General features: G+C 52.4%; 1 protein-coding gene across 2 annotated transcripts in view; it reads left to right on the forward strand.

The window, feature by feature from the left end:
• The window catches only part of Sdk1 (sidekick cell adhesion molecule 1), a 744,195-nt gene that overhangs the window by 640,758 nt on the left and 86,221 nt on the right, over nt 1-17,216 (forward strand). For both annotated transcript variants that reach the window (XM_074075462.1, XM_074075461.1), the window contains 3 exons: nt 7,086-7,201; nt 8,790-8,979; nt 10,604-10,702. In XM_074075462.1, the coding sequence (XP_073931563.1) occupies nt 7,086-7,201; nt 8,790-8,979; nt 10,604-10,702 (405 nt within the window). The remainder of the gene's footprint in view (nt 1-7,085; nt 7,202-8,789; nt 8,980-10,603; nt 10,703-17,216) is intronic.

The following is a 17,216-nucleotide window of genomic DNA, read 5'->3' on the forward strand; positions in this document are numbered from 1 at the left end:
TCTTTCCCCACAGACCCGCACAGCCAGTGCGGAGCCTGCCCTTATCAGCCTGTGCTCAGGGTTCTAGGCCGGCCTGACTCTGTCCTCTCTCAGTCACAGACCCTTTCCTGTCTTCTCCTGGACCATGGCGACAAGGGGGAGGGAGGACAATTAAACAGTAACGGGGGACACAGAAATGGTGCAGTGTGTGAAGACAGAACCCCACCAGTGACAGCCAAGGAAGAGTCACCATCATGATGACCTTGATGGCTTCCAAGATGCCTGGCGATGGGAGAGGGGTTGCCAAAGCAAGTCAGGGCCTTCTTCAGCCTGTAGAGTGGCAGAGAGGAAAGAGGAGACACTCTAAACCCAGCTGGTTAATTATGGAGGGTTTTTGATTGGTTGGTTCTATTTTTTGTTTTTGGCAGGGGGGTTTTGGTGGCACTGGGATTTGAACTCAGGGCCTTGTACTTGCCGGGCAGGTGCTCTACCACCTGAGCCACAGCCACAGCCCTTCTTGCTTTGGTTATTTTTCAGTTAGGGCCTCATACTTTTGCCCACGCTGGCTTCACACTGCAATCTACGACCCTCACCTTCTGAGTAGTGGAATTCTTCTTGTTGAAATAAGGTCTCTCTTGTGGGTTTTCAAAGCTCTTTTGATATCTGAATTTTTGTGACAAAGAAAAGAATTTAAGAAATTTTAAGCCATAGTTCTAAATCTGATGATAGTCAGACCAATAAAATATTTCTTTTAAAAGCATTTCTCCAATTATAAATTTGTGGATAAAGTATACTTTTTAGATTGTATACTGGTTGATGTGCTAAGAAGGAAAACAGTAAAATCTGTACCTGCTGGGGGCTGCAGGGGTACCGCACGCTGGGCGTAAGTGCTGTGGAGTGGCCTGGATCCATCCTGGATGTCTTAGAACTCAGGGACAGGGGGTCAGCCTTGAACCCATGGAAGGTGGGAGCAGGACCTCTGCTCCTGGGCGAAGGAAGGCTCTTTCCAGAGAGACTAAAAACCCTGCCCCCGGGTCGTCTGTGTCTGCCTGGACTGGATGGGACAACAGACGACCCGAGTCCTATGCATTCAAGATTGGGGTCTGAGTGTGCACTACACGGGTTCCAAAACTCCCAGCAAAAGAGAGAAGAATTTGGTTCCAGAATCCAAAAGCACAAGCGGCAAAAGAAAAAAAAGTAGATTAATCAGGCTTTATGAGAACGAAAGTGCTTGTATTTCAAAAAGTGTCTATCATACCGAAAAAGAAAATTTTAAAACCCCAACTGGAAGAAAAAGTTTCCAAAACTTATGCCTAAGAAGAGAGTTTGATTCAGAATATAGAAAGATCTGTTACTTCACGATGAAATGAGAAATCATCCAAATAAAACCAGATAGATATTTTTCTCCAGAGACAGACAAGTGGTGACCGATGGCCACTCAGGAAGGGCGAATGAAAACCAAGCCGTGTCGCCTCTGGCCCCGGCGGGCAGTAAATACAGCGGCAGAAACTGCAGGGTTTGGTGGGGGACGTGGAGCCTGGCACCCCACCCACTGCCGGTGGGGGAAGTCATGCAGCCACTTGGCAAAAACAGTTACTTCTGCTCAAAAGAAAAAACAGACTGAGCACGAATCAGCAACTCCGCTGCACGCCAAAACTCGTCTGTCAGTGCTCGGGGCAGCGCTGCTTATCGTCACCCCAGGCGGGAGGCTCCCAGCCGTCCATGGGTTGGTGGATGGATACGTGGCAGGGTGTGTGTCCATACGAAGGCTAACTCAGCAATAGAGCGCCTGCCTAGCAAGCGTGAGGCCCTGAGTTCAAATCCCAGTGCCACCAAAAACAGTGGAATTCCTGCACGCTGCCATATGGATGAGTCTTGACGTTATGCTGAGTGAAAGACTCAAGACACAAAAGACCATCTAACAACACGTGCTCTCACTTACCTGAAATGTCTTGTAGCACAAGCAGATCTATGGCTGCGGGGAGTGGCTTCCTGGTGACGTAGGTCTGGGAAGTACTTGGGAGGGATGGTGTAGTGGTTGGTGAGGGGCACAGGGTTCCTTTTGGGGTGATGAAATGTCCCGAAGCTCCTTATGAAAGTGGTCGCACAACTCTGAAAACATAGAAAGTCACTCCATCCAGACATGGTGGTGCACGCCTGTAATCCCAGCTACCCTGGAGGCAGAGGTAGGAGGATCAAGGTCTGAAGCCCATGCTGATTAAAGTGTAAGACCCTATCTGAAAAACAAACCAAAAGCAAAAAGGACGAGCTCAAGGGTTAAGTAAGCATGAGGCTCCGAGTTCAATCAAAACTCTATAAATAAATAGGTGACTAACAACAAATCTTTTTTTTTTCCTTTTTTCTTGTGGTACCGGGGTTTGAACTCGGGGCCTTCACCTTGAGCCACTCCACCAGCCCTGTTTTATGTTGGGTGTTTTCGAGATTGGGTTTTGAGAACTATTTGTCCGGGCTGGCTTCGAACCACAATCCTTCTGATCTTGGCCTCCTGAGTAGCTGAGATTACAGGCCTGAGCACCGGCGCCTGGCAACAAATCTTGTTTAAAAGAAGGTCAGGCTTCCGTGGATTAATGCTAAGTGTGGCTGATAGATTGTGCACTTTGCATATGGCCGCAAGTCCTGAAGCTTGTCCTCCCCACCCACAGAATGCTCTCGTTGTGAGGAAAACAGAAATCGTCACTTGTTAAACACCAGCAAAGGAGTGGGCTGTCCTACGAAACAGAAAAAAACAAAAACCCAAACAAAAGAAACATGGTTCTGGGCCAGGCCTTCTGGGCAGATAAGAAAAGAAAACACAGACTTCGTCACAGCCAAATTGTCCAAAATAAAAATCAAGTCCTTTTTATGATAAATCACGATTATATCAAGCACGTAAGAAAATCATCTGAGTAAACACCAGCAGCTTGAGAGAGAGAGTCGATGTCCTAGTTGCTTTAAAATACATAAAGCATGTAACAAGTACATTTAAAATTATTCAAGTCTTGCCAGGCATGGTGGCACACACCTGTAATCTCAGCACTGGGGAGGCTGAGGCAGGAAGATTGTGAGCTTGAGGCCATGCTGGGCTACATAGCAAGACCGTTTCTTAAAAAAACAAAACAAAGCCAGGTACCAGGTTCACGCCTGTAATCCCAGCTACTCAGGAGGCAGAGGTCAGGAGGATCATGGTTCAAAGCCAGCCCAGGCAGATAGTTTGTGAGACCCCATCTCGAAAAACCCATCACAAAAATAGGGCTGGTGGAGTGACTCAGGGTGAAGGCCCTGAGTTCAAACCTCAGTATCCCAGATAAAATTTTTTTTACTAAAGTCCCAAATTATTAAGACAAGTTCCTAAAACCTTAACGATTAAGACAACAGTTTTTAGAAAGATGGCCGGGAGCAGGGGGAAGGCAAAGCAAGGTCGCCGGCAGTTGATGATAGGGGACACCGTCTCAAAGCCAGCGCTTCTGAGAGCGCTCTCCACCACAGTGTAACCTGGGTCGGTGGCTTCTGGACCAGCCAGGCCTGCGGCTGTGGGAACCTGGTCCCCAGAATCAGGAGCTGGGGACCAGGTTTTTCTTCTGGCTTTCTTCTCCTCAGACGTCCTTGAAGTGTCCCTGACCCGGCGGCCCAGGGCTCCCCCAGCACCCCGTTTGTCTCTGTGGGTTAGTGGATACCGAGGAAGAGGGTTTGATTCTGGAGCACCGTGGCGGGGTGGAGGGGAAGCCACGGTGACACGCGGATCTGCAGCGTGGCGGTGCTCGTCGTCACGCTGAGAAGCTTTCTGACTAGAGCGACTCTGCCTGCAAGTGACGCTCGTCTGTCCCTTCTGCTCTGGACACTTCTGCTGCCAGAAAATCCCCTTACTTTTTACAGCCGGCAGTCACAGAAGCTCTGATGTGCCACACCTTCTGGGAGGAAGTTTGGATTCAACTGTTTGCGTCGTGAATTGAATAATTGGGTTATTGATCTTTTGTTTCAAGATGTGGACAATTCAGATTTTAAACTTTTTTTTTGTGATACTGGTGTTTGACTACAAAGCCTCACGCTTGCCTAGCAAGTGCCACCTGAGCTGTGCCCTCAACCCTTTGTGCTTTAGTTTGATTTTCAGATAAGGTCTCAATAACTTTGCCCTGGCCAGATGAGATCCTCCCTACCTCCACCTTCTGAGAGGCTGGGATTACAGACGTGCACCACCACACCTGGCCCAGGTTTCAGACTTCCGTAGTGCAGGCAAAATGGGCTCTTCGAGATCCCTCTTGGGTTGATCGTTCCTCTGGGGGGCACTGATTGCTCCTCCACGCACCACACACCTGGTCCCACTAATGCAGGACACAGAGAGGTCCATCCTGCCAGGCATTGTAGGGGAGAAGGAGGTGACGGAGTCACAGGGGCTGAATGGTGGAGCTGGACCCATGGGGCGAGGAGGAGAAGGAAGCCACTGACCTGTGTCCAAAATGCCTCCTGTCCATCAAAACAGAAGCGCTGAAAAAGAGGCTGGAAGCACAGAGCTGCATTAAGTGAAGCTTCTGCTTTGAAGTGTGGCCTAACATGGACTGTGACAAGGCGTTAAAAATCCAGAGACCCCACGAGGAGCGGCAGTGAACCTTCTCGCAGGAACTGCTGCCAGAGAGAGGTCAGGAAGAAAGGAGGAGCTTTGTTCTTGGTTTGTTTTTTTTTTTTATGGAAAGAGAATGTAAGAACGTCTCAAAACCTGAGCTGTGAGATTGGAAAAGAAATCAGATGCACCTCAAAATAGTTGAGGGGTAAGAGTTTTCTTTTTCAAGTCATAAAAGCCATCCTTGTAACCATCCAGCAGATTTTGGCGTCAGGATTGAACTTTAAGCCTGAACTCTGCCCTTTCCCACTGGACGAGCCCCACCTGGCTCTCTTCTTGCCCAAGTTGTGGATGTCACCGGGTTGCCCTGGTCCTCTGGGGACATGGCCCCATCCTCCAGTAAATGGATGCACACATGACCGGCTGTGATTTGCTGGACTGCAGTGAGAACTGGACAGTTAGGGTTTCAAAGCTTGGCCTGGAGGAAACAGTTTCCATCCCAGAGCTGGACCCGATGGGTTGCTGTGACGATGGCCTCTCTTTTTACAGACAAGGACAGAGTTTTCAGAACATGGCACTAACGTGGGGACATATGCAAGTGTTATCGTTTAAAAAGTCGGACAATTTACATTTCCTCTAATGATGGTGACTCCTTTAATTCACAGTTGGTTCGCTGTCCTGGCATGTGCAGAGGTCATTTCCTGGCCACAGCCATGGTGGCACTTTTGGCTTCCAGTGGGAACCCCTCCATGCCCAAGGAGCCTGAGTGAGGCACAAACTGAAGGCAGCTGGGACCAGGCCCAGGGGCCAGGATCAAACCTCTTCCTTCTGAGAGCTGAGTAAATGTAAAACTGTACATAGAGCCAGGTGCCAGGGGCTCACGCCTGCAATACCTCCCCTGCTTGGGAGGCTGAGATGGGGAGGATGGCGGTGTAATGCCAGCCAGGGCAGAAAGTTCATGAGACCCCATCTCACACAACAGCTGGGTGCTGTGGTGTACACCTGTCATCCCAGTGAGGGTAGGAAGAACAAAATAGGAGGACAGCTGTCCAGATCAGCCTGGGCAAAAGGCAAGACCCCAGCTCCAAAATAACCAGAGCAAAAGGGGCAGGGGGGTGTAGCTCACGTGGTACAGTGCCTGCCTAGCAAGCACAAAGCCCTGGGTTCAAATCCCAGTCCCACAACAACAACAAAAACTATACCTGGTCTTCCTCTGTGACACATGCAGCTCATATAAATCCTCATTATTTCATCGATTGGATGGATTACTGGGGAGAAGTTTCACCCACCATTTGAGGTGACAGGAGTTATCTCCATCCACAACGTAAGGAGTACCCGGGTTTATCCTGGCAGGGGTAACAGGCATCTGTCATAGCTTTTGGATGACATCACCGACCTGTGACCCATGGCCAAGCACTCAGGAGAGGTCCTCCATGTAGCTATGAGGGAAGGGAGAGACATGGCCTCCAGGGCCATCAGGATGGGGAAACGGGCCCTTCTTGGAGTGGAGTGGGGGGCAGCCTGGGTCTTGACCCTTCCAGGACACCTGCCATGATTTCCCTTCTGGAAAGATCACTGTGGGTGGGGAGAGAAGGCAGAGCGGGGTGCCACCCTGACCCCCAGGCTTAGTGTCTCCCCATGGGACAGCCCCTGTCCTGTGCCCCTCCTTCACCCCCACAGAGCCCCTTAGGCCCAGGTGGAGCAGTGTCTCCCGCCCTCTGCCCTTTGCTGGAGGCCTGGCCGTCCTCCGGCCTGCCTGGAGACCTGGCTGGCTGCATCGCTTGCTGTCTAAACAGCCTGTGAAGTGCAAATGACCCAGAAGAAAATGATCACAGTAAATGAGATTATCTAGCATATAAAGTCCTTGTTTTAAAGGCTTTACTGTTGTCTTTGGACACAAGCCTTTCGGAATCCTGGCACACATATCAAGACAATTAGTTCCCTCGCAGTGTAGATGGGAGGCTCTGCATGAAAATAGGGGATTAGCTTCCTGCTGAGATGCAAGGACCACAGGGCTGGTCTCCTTACAAAATAAAAAAAAAGAGGTGGGGTACCGATTCCTGCCTCGCTGGGTCACTGTGCAGATTCAGTTCTCCTAGGAGTGCGAGGGCACCAAGCACAGACATGGCGACTGCCTGTCTGTGACCATCCTAATGCCACCCCTTCTGCCTGACCACCCCGTCTCCCTCGCTGAGTGCGGGTTCAGAGGCGTCAGTCACTAAGCTGGTGGGCTCTGTAGGAAAGTGAGGGTTTCTTATTTGAGGTGAAATTTTTTTAAAAGCCTGCCATTCCACAGAGCGAGCATATTTTCTTGCTGGCTGGACTCAGGTAAAATTGAGCTCTCGGTGCCCAGGATTTATGGAATTTGTTGTTCTATGAAAGAGATTTGCATGGCTGTTATTCTCCTGCAGGTTTAATCTGACCCCTGCGAAAATGCTCAGAACACATTGCTGCTTCAAGGACAGCTCCACGATTTGGGTGAAAATTAGGCCTTTATTTTTAAAAGTCCATACACTTCTGGGTTTTTGTTTTTGTTTTTGTTTTTTTGTAGTTCCTTCAGCTGCCCCTGTCAACGTGTCCGCAGAGGCCGTCAGCTCAACACAGATTCTGCTGACATGGAGTTCAGTCCCCGAGCAAGACCAGAACGGGCTCATCCTGGGTTACAAGGTACGTGGCATGTGACCTTGTCTGCTTACAGCCCCCAGACCCTCTGGCTGTGGTTTCTCTCGCCCATCTGACGCCCAGGCCACTTTCCCCCGTGTTCACGGGGGCCTGGGAAGGAGGCGCTGGTTTAACTGCTCGTGCAATGCCACGCCAGTGGTGAAGGGAGCCAGAAGTGGGGCCCAGACTGCTGGGCTCAGGCCGTGACTCCCTGCAGTTATGACACCTTGGGCTGGTTATTGGACTCCCCCCACCTCTGTCTCCCCACTTGTGCTTGGGGACAATGACAGTCAGCTATCTCCTGGGTGTGAGAGTTAAGTGCTCCTTGCTTACGCTAAGTGCAGTAAGGGTGGTAATGCCTGCCCTCACAGTGGCGTCCATCGTAAGGGTTGGTCCTGTCCCAGCCGTGGGTCTGTCTGCTGTGCAACTTCCCTCTGAGGTCTCCATCTCCTGGTTCTGCTCCTCAGTGCAGCTGCCCCACGCATCAGAGTGGACTTCCCTGGATGTGCTCTGTGTTTTGGTTTTGCTTTTTTTTTTTTCCCTGCATTACTTGGATTTGAACTCAGGGCCTACACCTTGGGCCACTCCACCAGCCCTTTTTTTGTGATGAGTTTTTTTTGAGATAGGGTCTTGCAAACTATTTGCCGGGGCTGGCTTGGAACTGTGATCCTCTGCCTCCTGATTAGCTGGGATTACAGGCATGAGCCACCATGCCCAGCTTTGCTCTGTGGGTTTTGAACACGTCTCCTCTCTGTCTCCATCATTCAGCCCTCTGTTCCTTATTTCTCCCCACCTGTTCTCATATGTCCTACCTCTTCCCTGGGTGTTCAAATTGCTCCCTCTGGCCCCATGAAGCATGTCAATCCCAAGATACAAGACAGCCCTGTGACATATGATACGTGTATGGAAGTACACAATACATGACAGTCCCACAACATACAGCCATCCCATGTCACATGACAACCCAGAAGGCATGGCAGTGTCAGGACACATGACAGTCCCCTGACACTTCTCAGTCCCGTGTTACTGGGCCATCCTATTGAGCCGTTTCAGTAACCAGAACTCCACGCCACACTGCTGGGTCCCAGAGACAAATGCTGGCTGCGCCATTTTCAAGGTCCTCCCTGATAACTCTGTCCTTTATGGGTTTCCAGGCCACTATCGCAGGGAATGGTGCAGAGAGGGGAAGCTCAGAGGGAGGACCTAGGGGCTAAGAGTGGGAGGAAGGTGTGGGGGAACATGTCACATGCCTGGATGGCACAGGGTTTGAGGGCCACCTGGAGACAGACATCAGTGTCCCGAGGGAGGAACCCTCTTTCACAGAGGAAGCAGAATGTCTGCGCTCAAGCCTAAGTCCTTCCTCAGCGCACAGGGCTGGCACGGCTGCAGCAGCCGAGGGCTTCAGACCCTGCAAGCTGGTGGGTCTTCTGGAAAACAATGGCCTCATCTCCATCCTCCCCCGCAATGCCACCACCTAGACATCGATCCCCCACGGAGAAAACACAGCTGTTGGTCCTCGCGCGGTCCCCGTGCCCACAGAGGCCGTCCCTGGCGCCGGCGGGGCCTCACCATCTGCGTTTGTGTGCGACCTCAGATCCTGTACCGAGCCAGAGACCTGGAAGCCGAGCCCCGCAGCCACCTGGTGCGTGGGAACCACACGCGGTCGGCGCTGCTCGGGGACCTGCGCAAGTTCGTGCTGTACGAGCTGCAGGTGCTGGCCTTCACCCGCATCGGGAACGGGGTCCCCAGCTCGCCCCTCGTCCTCGAGCGCACCAAAGACGACGGTACGTGTGTGGCCGGGCCGAGCCCGCCTCGCCCCCCTCCTGGCCTTTTGCTCTTCCAGTCCGAACAGTGCGGACTGGGCTCACTTTCAATGTCTGTCCCAACCACGGAGGGAAGCAAAACAAAATTGTTTCGCAGTCACTGCGCAGGTACACGGCCAGCTGCAGCCCGGAGCGGGGTTTTATGGCCTGGCTTTGAACCTATGCAGAAGTTCAGCGCGGTTGGGCCCTGGGCCGTGCAGGTGCAGGCGAGAGGGCCAGGCTGAGATGTCCCTTCCCAGGACAGCTGCACAAACCTAGTTAAAACTCCGCTCTGGCCTGCGTGCCCACTTCTCGTGGGACTGGCAGCCCCGCGTTGTCATCACGAGAGGTAATTACAGTTCCCACGGAGAGCGGGGTGTGCGACGGCCCCGGGTCCCCAGGCCCTGGTGTCTCCAGACTGACTAACAGGCACGTCTTGCCGGCTGTGTGTTGCTGGAAGTCTAGATCGTGAGGAAGTCTGTGTTTCTGTCTTGCAGGTGCCAGGCGTTGAAAGGTTAGCGCGTTCGCGTTTTCATTACTGAACAGGCTGTCTCGAATATGTCGGGGGAAATACCGAGGCCCCCAAATGCCCACCTCGGTGTGTGAGGCAAGCGAGACAGCTGTAGGTTCTCACGAGTGTCTTCCCAAAGTGACGAATGAGGCCACATAGCTGTGGCTGACCCCATGGAAAGAAGCCGCCTCTGCGTTGTCAGACAGCTCAGGAGCTGTGGGGGGGCCTCCTGGCATTTTCCCCGTCTTTTGGGGACTCCCAGAGGACTTAGAAGTGGACAGTATTTCGTAGTCTGGCATGCTCTGGGTGACTCAAATGAAAAGACAGAGGGACACTTTAGAAACTGTCTTCCACACGAGGCCCAAGGCCCTGGTCTTCCTCAGGACAAGGTGGCCACTCTGGAACCTTCCCTTTCTCTCACGGGCCTCGTACAAAAGTCTCCCCTTCTCCTGTTTTGACCTGACCCAGCAGTGGTTCACAAGGTCAATGCCACTAACACTGATGTCACGGCTTTCGTATTTATGAATTAGTCCTGGCTTGGGAGCCTCTGGCCTCTTTCGGGCATTTATTTTCCCCACACACAGGTGTCATAAGACACGTTCAAAACTTAAAATACTGTTCTCGGCCTCATAAGCTAGAGGCAGAATTCACCGCCACGAATGGCGGTGTCACACACGTTCCATTTCTACTTCGATCGCTTCTTCCCTGGGAATCGATCCACGGTTAGGTCCAAGGAACAGCCTTCACCGGCAGCCCATCCGTTTAAGCGATGGGCTTTACGAGGGCCGTGACCCCATTATTCAGCGGTTCCACACGACATAACTGCTTTTTGAATTATTGGGCACCGACGCACGCAGAGTAGTCATTACGCTCTGTGCCCATTGGCTCTTCACGTGGGAGGACAGGGTGGGGACGGGGTGACGAGCTTTGGCTGTCATCATGCCATGTCATCCAGTCCGAGTTAGAAGGAACTCGAGGCCACCTTGGCTCACCCTGCTCTGCAGGTGTCAAACATAGTGAAGGAATCCGAGCTCCAGTTCAGTGGACACAGCCCAATGTCACTGTGACCTTGGAATCCTACTTATTTTCTTTCAGCCCCGGGTCCCCCAGTGAGGCTGGTGTTCCCCGAAGTGAGGCTCACCACCGTGAGGATCGTGTGGCAGCCTCCGGAGGAGCCCAACGGTGTCATTCTGGGTAAGGAAGGCAGGGCAGGGGACAGAGGGCGAGGGCACAATGAGATTTGCTCTGTCCTGTTTTGATCAGACAGTGACGGGCGTAAAAACAAATCAGCTGGGTAGGCGCCTAGCGTTTTCCAAACAGAGGCAATCACGGCCCCTGCTGCTGTTTCCTGAGCTGTGCGCTAAGGGGTTTTATGGAATGAAATTTACATTTTATTAAACCAGAATTTCTTCCATTTGTTCATGGTTCGTGGCAGTGCCATTTGTGCCGGGCCTTCCTTCCTCTCCAGGCAGTGTTGCTGTGTATTTGGGAAACAACAGGCTAGTTTTTCACAGATGACGCAGACCTGGGCCTTGCTCTGAGCCCCCGGGAGCATCTCTCTTCCACACTGAGCCGCTGTGGTCCCCAGGAATTCGTTTCCGTTTAACGTCTCACTCAGACAAGCCACTCTGAGAAAACACGGATGAAAAGCCTTAATTTTTTCCCAGCTCCCCAATGGCAGCAAATTATATTATAAAATATCATCACCTTTGTTTATTTACCCTTTACTAGGACAGATTAAGGACGGTGTGCCAGGTGGCATATGTGTGTATCTACACACCAGTGGGAAGCCCCACCCGTCCTCAGGACACCCCCGGACCCATCAGGGAACTGACATGCTGATGGTACCACGTGTGAGAGACTGAATAGCATTTCGCCGCTCTTGCGTGGGGGTCTCGGTGGGCAGAAGGCTGCTTTTCAGCTGAGCTGGGAGGCGAGTGACCACCTCAGCCACGAGGAAAAGGGATGCTTCCACTTGCTTGGGGTAGAAGCTTTGCCTGTGGGAACGGGGACAGATCCAGGCCTGCCGCTGGGCTGGGCACTGGGCAAGGGCCCTGCTGTCCCCTGCAAAGTGTGGTCCATGTTATACTGGGTATTTGAAGGCCAGGGCCTCATATGGCTGCAGGCCGGGTCAGCAGTCACAAGTGACAGTTACCTAATCCAACTGGGTTGCTTCTGTTCTAAGCGATTTCTGGCGACATTATAAATCTGAGCTCACAAACAGGTAGCTTGAGTCACCAATTTGACCTGCTTTTGATCTTGAGAGTGTAATATTTGGTTTGAAGAAAGTGTTTCCTATCCTGAAAGAGAGAGTGGGGAGGAGGAGAGGAAGAGGAAGGAGGGAGAGAGGGAAGAGGGAGGGAAGGAAGGAAGGAAGAAGGGAGAGAGAAAGGAGGGAGGGAAGACAGAATGAAGGGAAGGGAGGGAGGAAGGGGGAAGGAAGGAGGGAAGGGAGGAAGGGAGGGAGGGAGGGAGGGAGGGAAAGAAAGAAAGAAACTTTGAAATCCTGTGCTAAGCACAGTGGAGAGTCATCTTAGGACTTTGATCAGAAAAATGACAGGACCAGCTTTGTCTTTGTGATGACAACTCCAGCAGCCAAGACGTGGTGGCCCGAAAGGCACACGCTCATGGAGCACTTGCTCCATTAGCACAGGCCTGGAGCACTGCCATGTCACCCACAGGAGAAGGCTGTGGCCTGTTTTCACTGCCCCTTCCTCTGGGGGGTTCCTGGAGCTGCCAGCTGGAAGTGTTTGCTGTTTCCAAATCCAGTGCCCTTTGGAATGGTGGGTTCTGGCAGCCACTGTCACAAACATTCCACCCTAGACACCCCTGAAAATGAACGTGAATGTGTCAGGGCTGTGCCTGCCTGAGAAGGCCACATCTGAGGGCCAGTGCTGAGGGCCCAGGCCTGGGCCAGGGAAGTGACCTGAAAACAGGTGACTGGGGCAGGGAAGCCGGCCCACACTGAGCCAGGGCCTGTCGGATGGCAGCCAGCAGCAGCCTTTTCTGGAACGAGCAGGGTTAGGTACCTGGCTGCACGTCACTGTGACGTGGAGATGTTTTTGGAGGTACACAATGCGGATTTCTGACCTGTCCCTTGCTGTCCCAGGAGGCCCCAGAACTCTGTCCTCTGTGGAGAAGTGACGCCCCTGGCCATGGTCTGCCCCAGAGCCCCCAGATCCCCCTGCCACCCCCACCGGCCCTGCAGCTATCTGACGTCTGTGCTTGTCCTGCAGCCGACTGTGCTGCGGGGATCCCCTCTGGCCGGGACTGTGGGCAACGTGGAGGAAGGGGGGGTGTCTTTCCTCTGTGCTCTTTTACAAGGTGGCCCAGTGCTCTGGTGGATGCTGTGACTTTGCACTGCCCAGCCGGGGTCTTCACTGCAAACTTGCAAGGGGTGCTCTAGGCCTGGGGACCCTCTTCCCCAGTGACCTCTGCTCATCCTGTAAGCATGGCAGTGTCCTCTTGCTCCATTGTCTGTTGCTATAATTGAATGCCACCGGCTGAGTAATTTATAGAGAACAAAGGTTTATCCAGCCCAGGTTCATAATGCTCCTTTAATCGGAAAAACAAATGTTAAAGGCACCCTGCAGAGTGAGGAGCAAGATTTAAAAGCAAGCTAGGTCCCATGTGGACAGTGAGAGCAGGTCTAAAGGGCGAGCAGCTTCCTCTCCCCTAGAGGGACTGTAAAGTATTCAGCGCAGTATTACAGTCAGGTTCAGGTTCTGGGGGCCGGGAGGCCCGAGGTGGAGGGGCTGCGTCTGTGCCTCATTCTTGCTCAGACGGCGGGACTAACCTAACTGGCTTTTATGATAACAGCCCCACTGTGCCAGCACAGTAGCTCACGTCTGTAATCCCAATGACTCAGGAGGGAGAGATGGAAGACTTAAGGTTTGACACCAACCTGATCAAATGTTAATAAGACCTTATGTCAAAAACAAGCCAGGCATGGTGGTGTACGTCTATAATCCCAGCTACACAGGAGGTAGAGGTAGGAGGATCACAGTCCAAGTCCTACCCTGGGCAAAACCCTCCTAATTCTACCTGAAAAATAACTAAAGTGGAAAGGACTGGTGGAGTGGCTTCACCGGGACAGCGCCTGCCTAGTAAGTGGGAGGCCCTGGGTTCAAACCCCGGTGCCAACAAAAAAGGAGTAATAATAACAGTTCCATTCTCCAGACGTCCCATCAACAAGCCACTAACCATGAATCGAGTGACCTCATCCCCTCTGAAAGGTCCCACCTGGCCTCACCTCCAAATATGTCACCGTGGTCACAATGAGGGAGAACCGTCAGCCATTCAAACCATAACCGTCTCCCACCTGTGTCACTGCCTGGGGGGTCACCTCTCCTCTCTGCTCCCGCAGGGGGAACCTTGTTCCCCAGCTCAGCACAAATCTCACTGTCCCACAGGGGGACTCTTGGCTGTCTTTTAAATCTTGTCATTTACTTTTCACGATGACTTTAACATTTGCTTTTCTGATTGTGGAGGCACTGTCAGATGAAAGTTAGGACAGGGCGACATGCTAGTTCTCATTCATCAGACCTGGAGCCATGCCACCAAACGTCAGAGTGTGAGGACAGGACCCCTTGGGCACGGGTCAGGATGGTGACCTGACTGGACACCCGAGAAGCTCTCGCAGGTGTACACGAGGCTGTTCACTGCAGATCCGTGTAAACAGCACAGGAGGAAGTCACTTTGCACAGCCCATGTGACATGAATCTGGGCCACCGCTGTATCTATCCACGTGGTTTAGGTCCTCATTGCAGATGGAAGGACAGGGCCAGTGAGGTTGGGGCCCAGCCACCATGCTGCCAGGCACAGACCTCGGCCTAGGGTTTAGTAGCTCAGCGAGTCTGTGAGTAACGTGGGTTTGCGGGCCTCAGTTTCCCCTTCCCTCAGACGGAATGACATTTGTGCCTCTCTCACCGCGTCTTGCTTAGTGAACGTGAGTGTTAATGGCGCTGGTTCATCTGTGAGCAGACGACTTCCAGAGTCTTCGTGTCCCTTGGGAGGGCTCCATGGCAGGGCAGGTGGGTGGAGGGGTTTGTTAGAAGTGAGCGTCGGGAATTACGCAGGGGGCTCAGGGGAAGAGAGAGCGTGCTCTCTAAACGCTTGCTAACCTCGGGGAAGGGAGGAACCTGGTGATCGCAACCAAAGATCAATGAGGGACACAGATGGTCCCTGGGCCAGGTGAGGGCAGTCCATGCGTCCCATGAGTGGACAGCTGCACTCATCTGCAATTGAATAGAAGGCCTGAGAAAGAGAGGAATGTTCAATCTGAAATTCAAAAGGAAGCCATTATTATTTCCCTAACCCTAGCCTGCCTCGGTAGCATTCTCACCATATTTTCTGTCCCCTCACTTCAGGGTGGGCCTCTGGGCCCAGGGTGGCTCCGGGCCTCTGTGTCGTGCCTGGCGTGGCCCAGTGCTGACATGTCACTGCGTGTCCAGCTGTGGTGTTGAGGGTTGACGTGTTTTCCTTTTCTCTGGCTGCTGGAGCCTAGGGCTCATGGTGACAAGAGCGGGAGAAAACCCCAGAAAGGCAATTTGGGTTATACAGTGACGTAGACTGAGAAGTTTGGGTTTTGATCAGGAATTTCCCAGGGGGAAGAGGGTGTGTCACTAAAAAAATCAAAAAAGCCCAGGTAAGAAGTGGGTGATAGTTAAATACCTGAAGCAGCCCAACCCTGGAAAAACGGATGCCAATCGCACAGTGCCGGGCCACCCGTCGTGAGCAAAGCCCTGTGTTTGAGTCTCCTTGGTTGGAATGGCATCCGGTTGTAACAGATGTTGTCTGGGTGACCTGTCACCTGTGTGTCACCTGTTTGGTGGCCAAGCGCACCAAATTGTACCTGCTGCAGGAAAGATAGGGAAAGAATTTCTAGAGATTCGGGCTGGAGTTCATGGGATTCAGGCAACCCACGTCAGTTCCAGAGACCTTGGATCAGTGTCCTGCCCGGCCCCAGCATGCCCTGCTGCGTGTGCGAGTACCCGTGTGCGTCTCGCTTTCGGGATTCATATCAAAACATCTTCCCACGCTTCCAAAAGAGACTAGCAGCGTGACACTCCGTGGGCGCCAGGAGGGAGGAATGCCTGCTTATTCGCATAAATATTTTGCCATGGACAGCTTTGAGCGTTTAGAACCAGAGCTGCCTGAGGACCGCCATCCCTCCCCACCCACGCCCTGCACCACAATAACCATCCAGCTAGACCTGGCCAGACACCCCGGTTCCATCCCTGCCTGCGCCCCCTGCAAGGCCCCCTGCCCTCTCAGGGCCTAACGTTCTCCTTAACTTATCACAGGGGTGTGGGAATTAGCCGGGCCCCATCTTTACAAACTGTTCAAATACACTGCCGGGTTCCTGTGCAGGGCTCACAGGCCACCTAGGGCCATCAACTGCTTGTGGGTCCCCTGACCCCTTCAAGGTCATTAATGGAGGGGTCTCAACACCTTCCAGCAGTGACCAAGGGTTCAAGCTAGTGGCCTTTTCTTGGAGACCAAGCATTAGGGCAAGTCTGCAACTGCTGTCCCCAAGAGCACAGCCACCTGGAATGTCAGGACAGACTCCCACCCAGGTGTGCCAGCTCTTGGCTGTGACCCGTCCTAACCTTTTGTGTCTGTGTCTCCCCCAATGAGTGGTTCTGGAACATGTCTCTCACAGGCAGCATGCATCCTCAATTCGGATTTTCTGGGTGCCCAGTGCTCCCTCCGCCTTCTAGGTGGATTCAGGAGCTGACATGGCCTCTCGGGTTCTTAATCTTCGCTTTGGATCGATCCCTCACCCGCACCCCCCTGTGCTTGGCCTTGCTCCCTTGAACACTTCTATTATCATAATTCAGCCATAACCTTAAAAACAGGGCTTCTCTCAGGCCGTGTGCCACCCCTCTTAGGATTCAGCTTATCCTTTCTTTCCAAACACACACGGGGCCTTCTGACCCTGCCTTGCTGAAAACCCGGCTCACTAATGTCCTAATACAATGGTGGCCATAATTACCTGAGCAGCCTTTTCACAGAAACACTCTTATCTCTGACCACCATCTATCATTTGCTCTCAGAAATTCTGCAAGAGCAATTCTGCAGCTGTCTCTTCGGCCATCTATGCACAGAAAAAAGATTTGTGTTGTCCAGTGAGTGAGTCTTTTAAATGTGCCAGAGATGCAGGTGTTAATCTCTATGTGCAACAGGACACAGTGCAGGGACCAGAAATGATACCATGTTTAGTTCAGTAGGCACAAATATAACCCAGAGACTAGGGATTTTTCTCCCAATGGACCAGAGTGAGAACTGGATCAGAGATAGAAAACAACCAGATTTCCTGCAATTAGGAACAGTGACATGGCACCTCTCAGTTCCTGTACATTAGCTACTGAGTCTTCACCAGGACTGCACCAAAAAGATATTGTCTTCTCTCTACTCCAGTGTCAGAAGCCAGAGGTCAGGGGTCAAGGGCTGCCTGGCACAAATGCCTACTTCCTACCTAGTGCTGGTCACAACCATTCAAGGAAAGACAGCAATGTGGCTGTCTCTTGGTATCCGCAGGGAACGGGTCCAGGACCCCCACGGATGTCCACATGTGCAGATACTCAGGTCCCCTGTGGAATGTGGTGGTGTGTCTGTGGTGAGCCTGCACCCATCCTCATGGGTACCCTAACCGTCTCCAGATGGCTTGCAATACTCAATGAATACAGCCTAGGTGCTCTGTGGA

The sequence above is a fragment of the Castor canadensis genome, chromosome 6, assembly GCF_047511655.1.
Source record: "Castor canadensis chromosome 6, mCasCan1.hap1v2, whole genome shotgun sequence".
Taxonomy (NCBI): domain Eukaryota; kingdom Metazoa; phylum Chordata; class Mammalia; order Rodentia; family Castoridae; genus Castor; species Castor canadensis.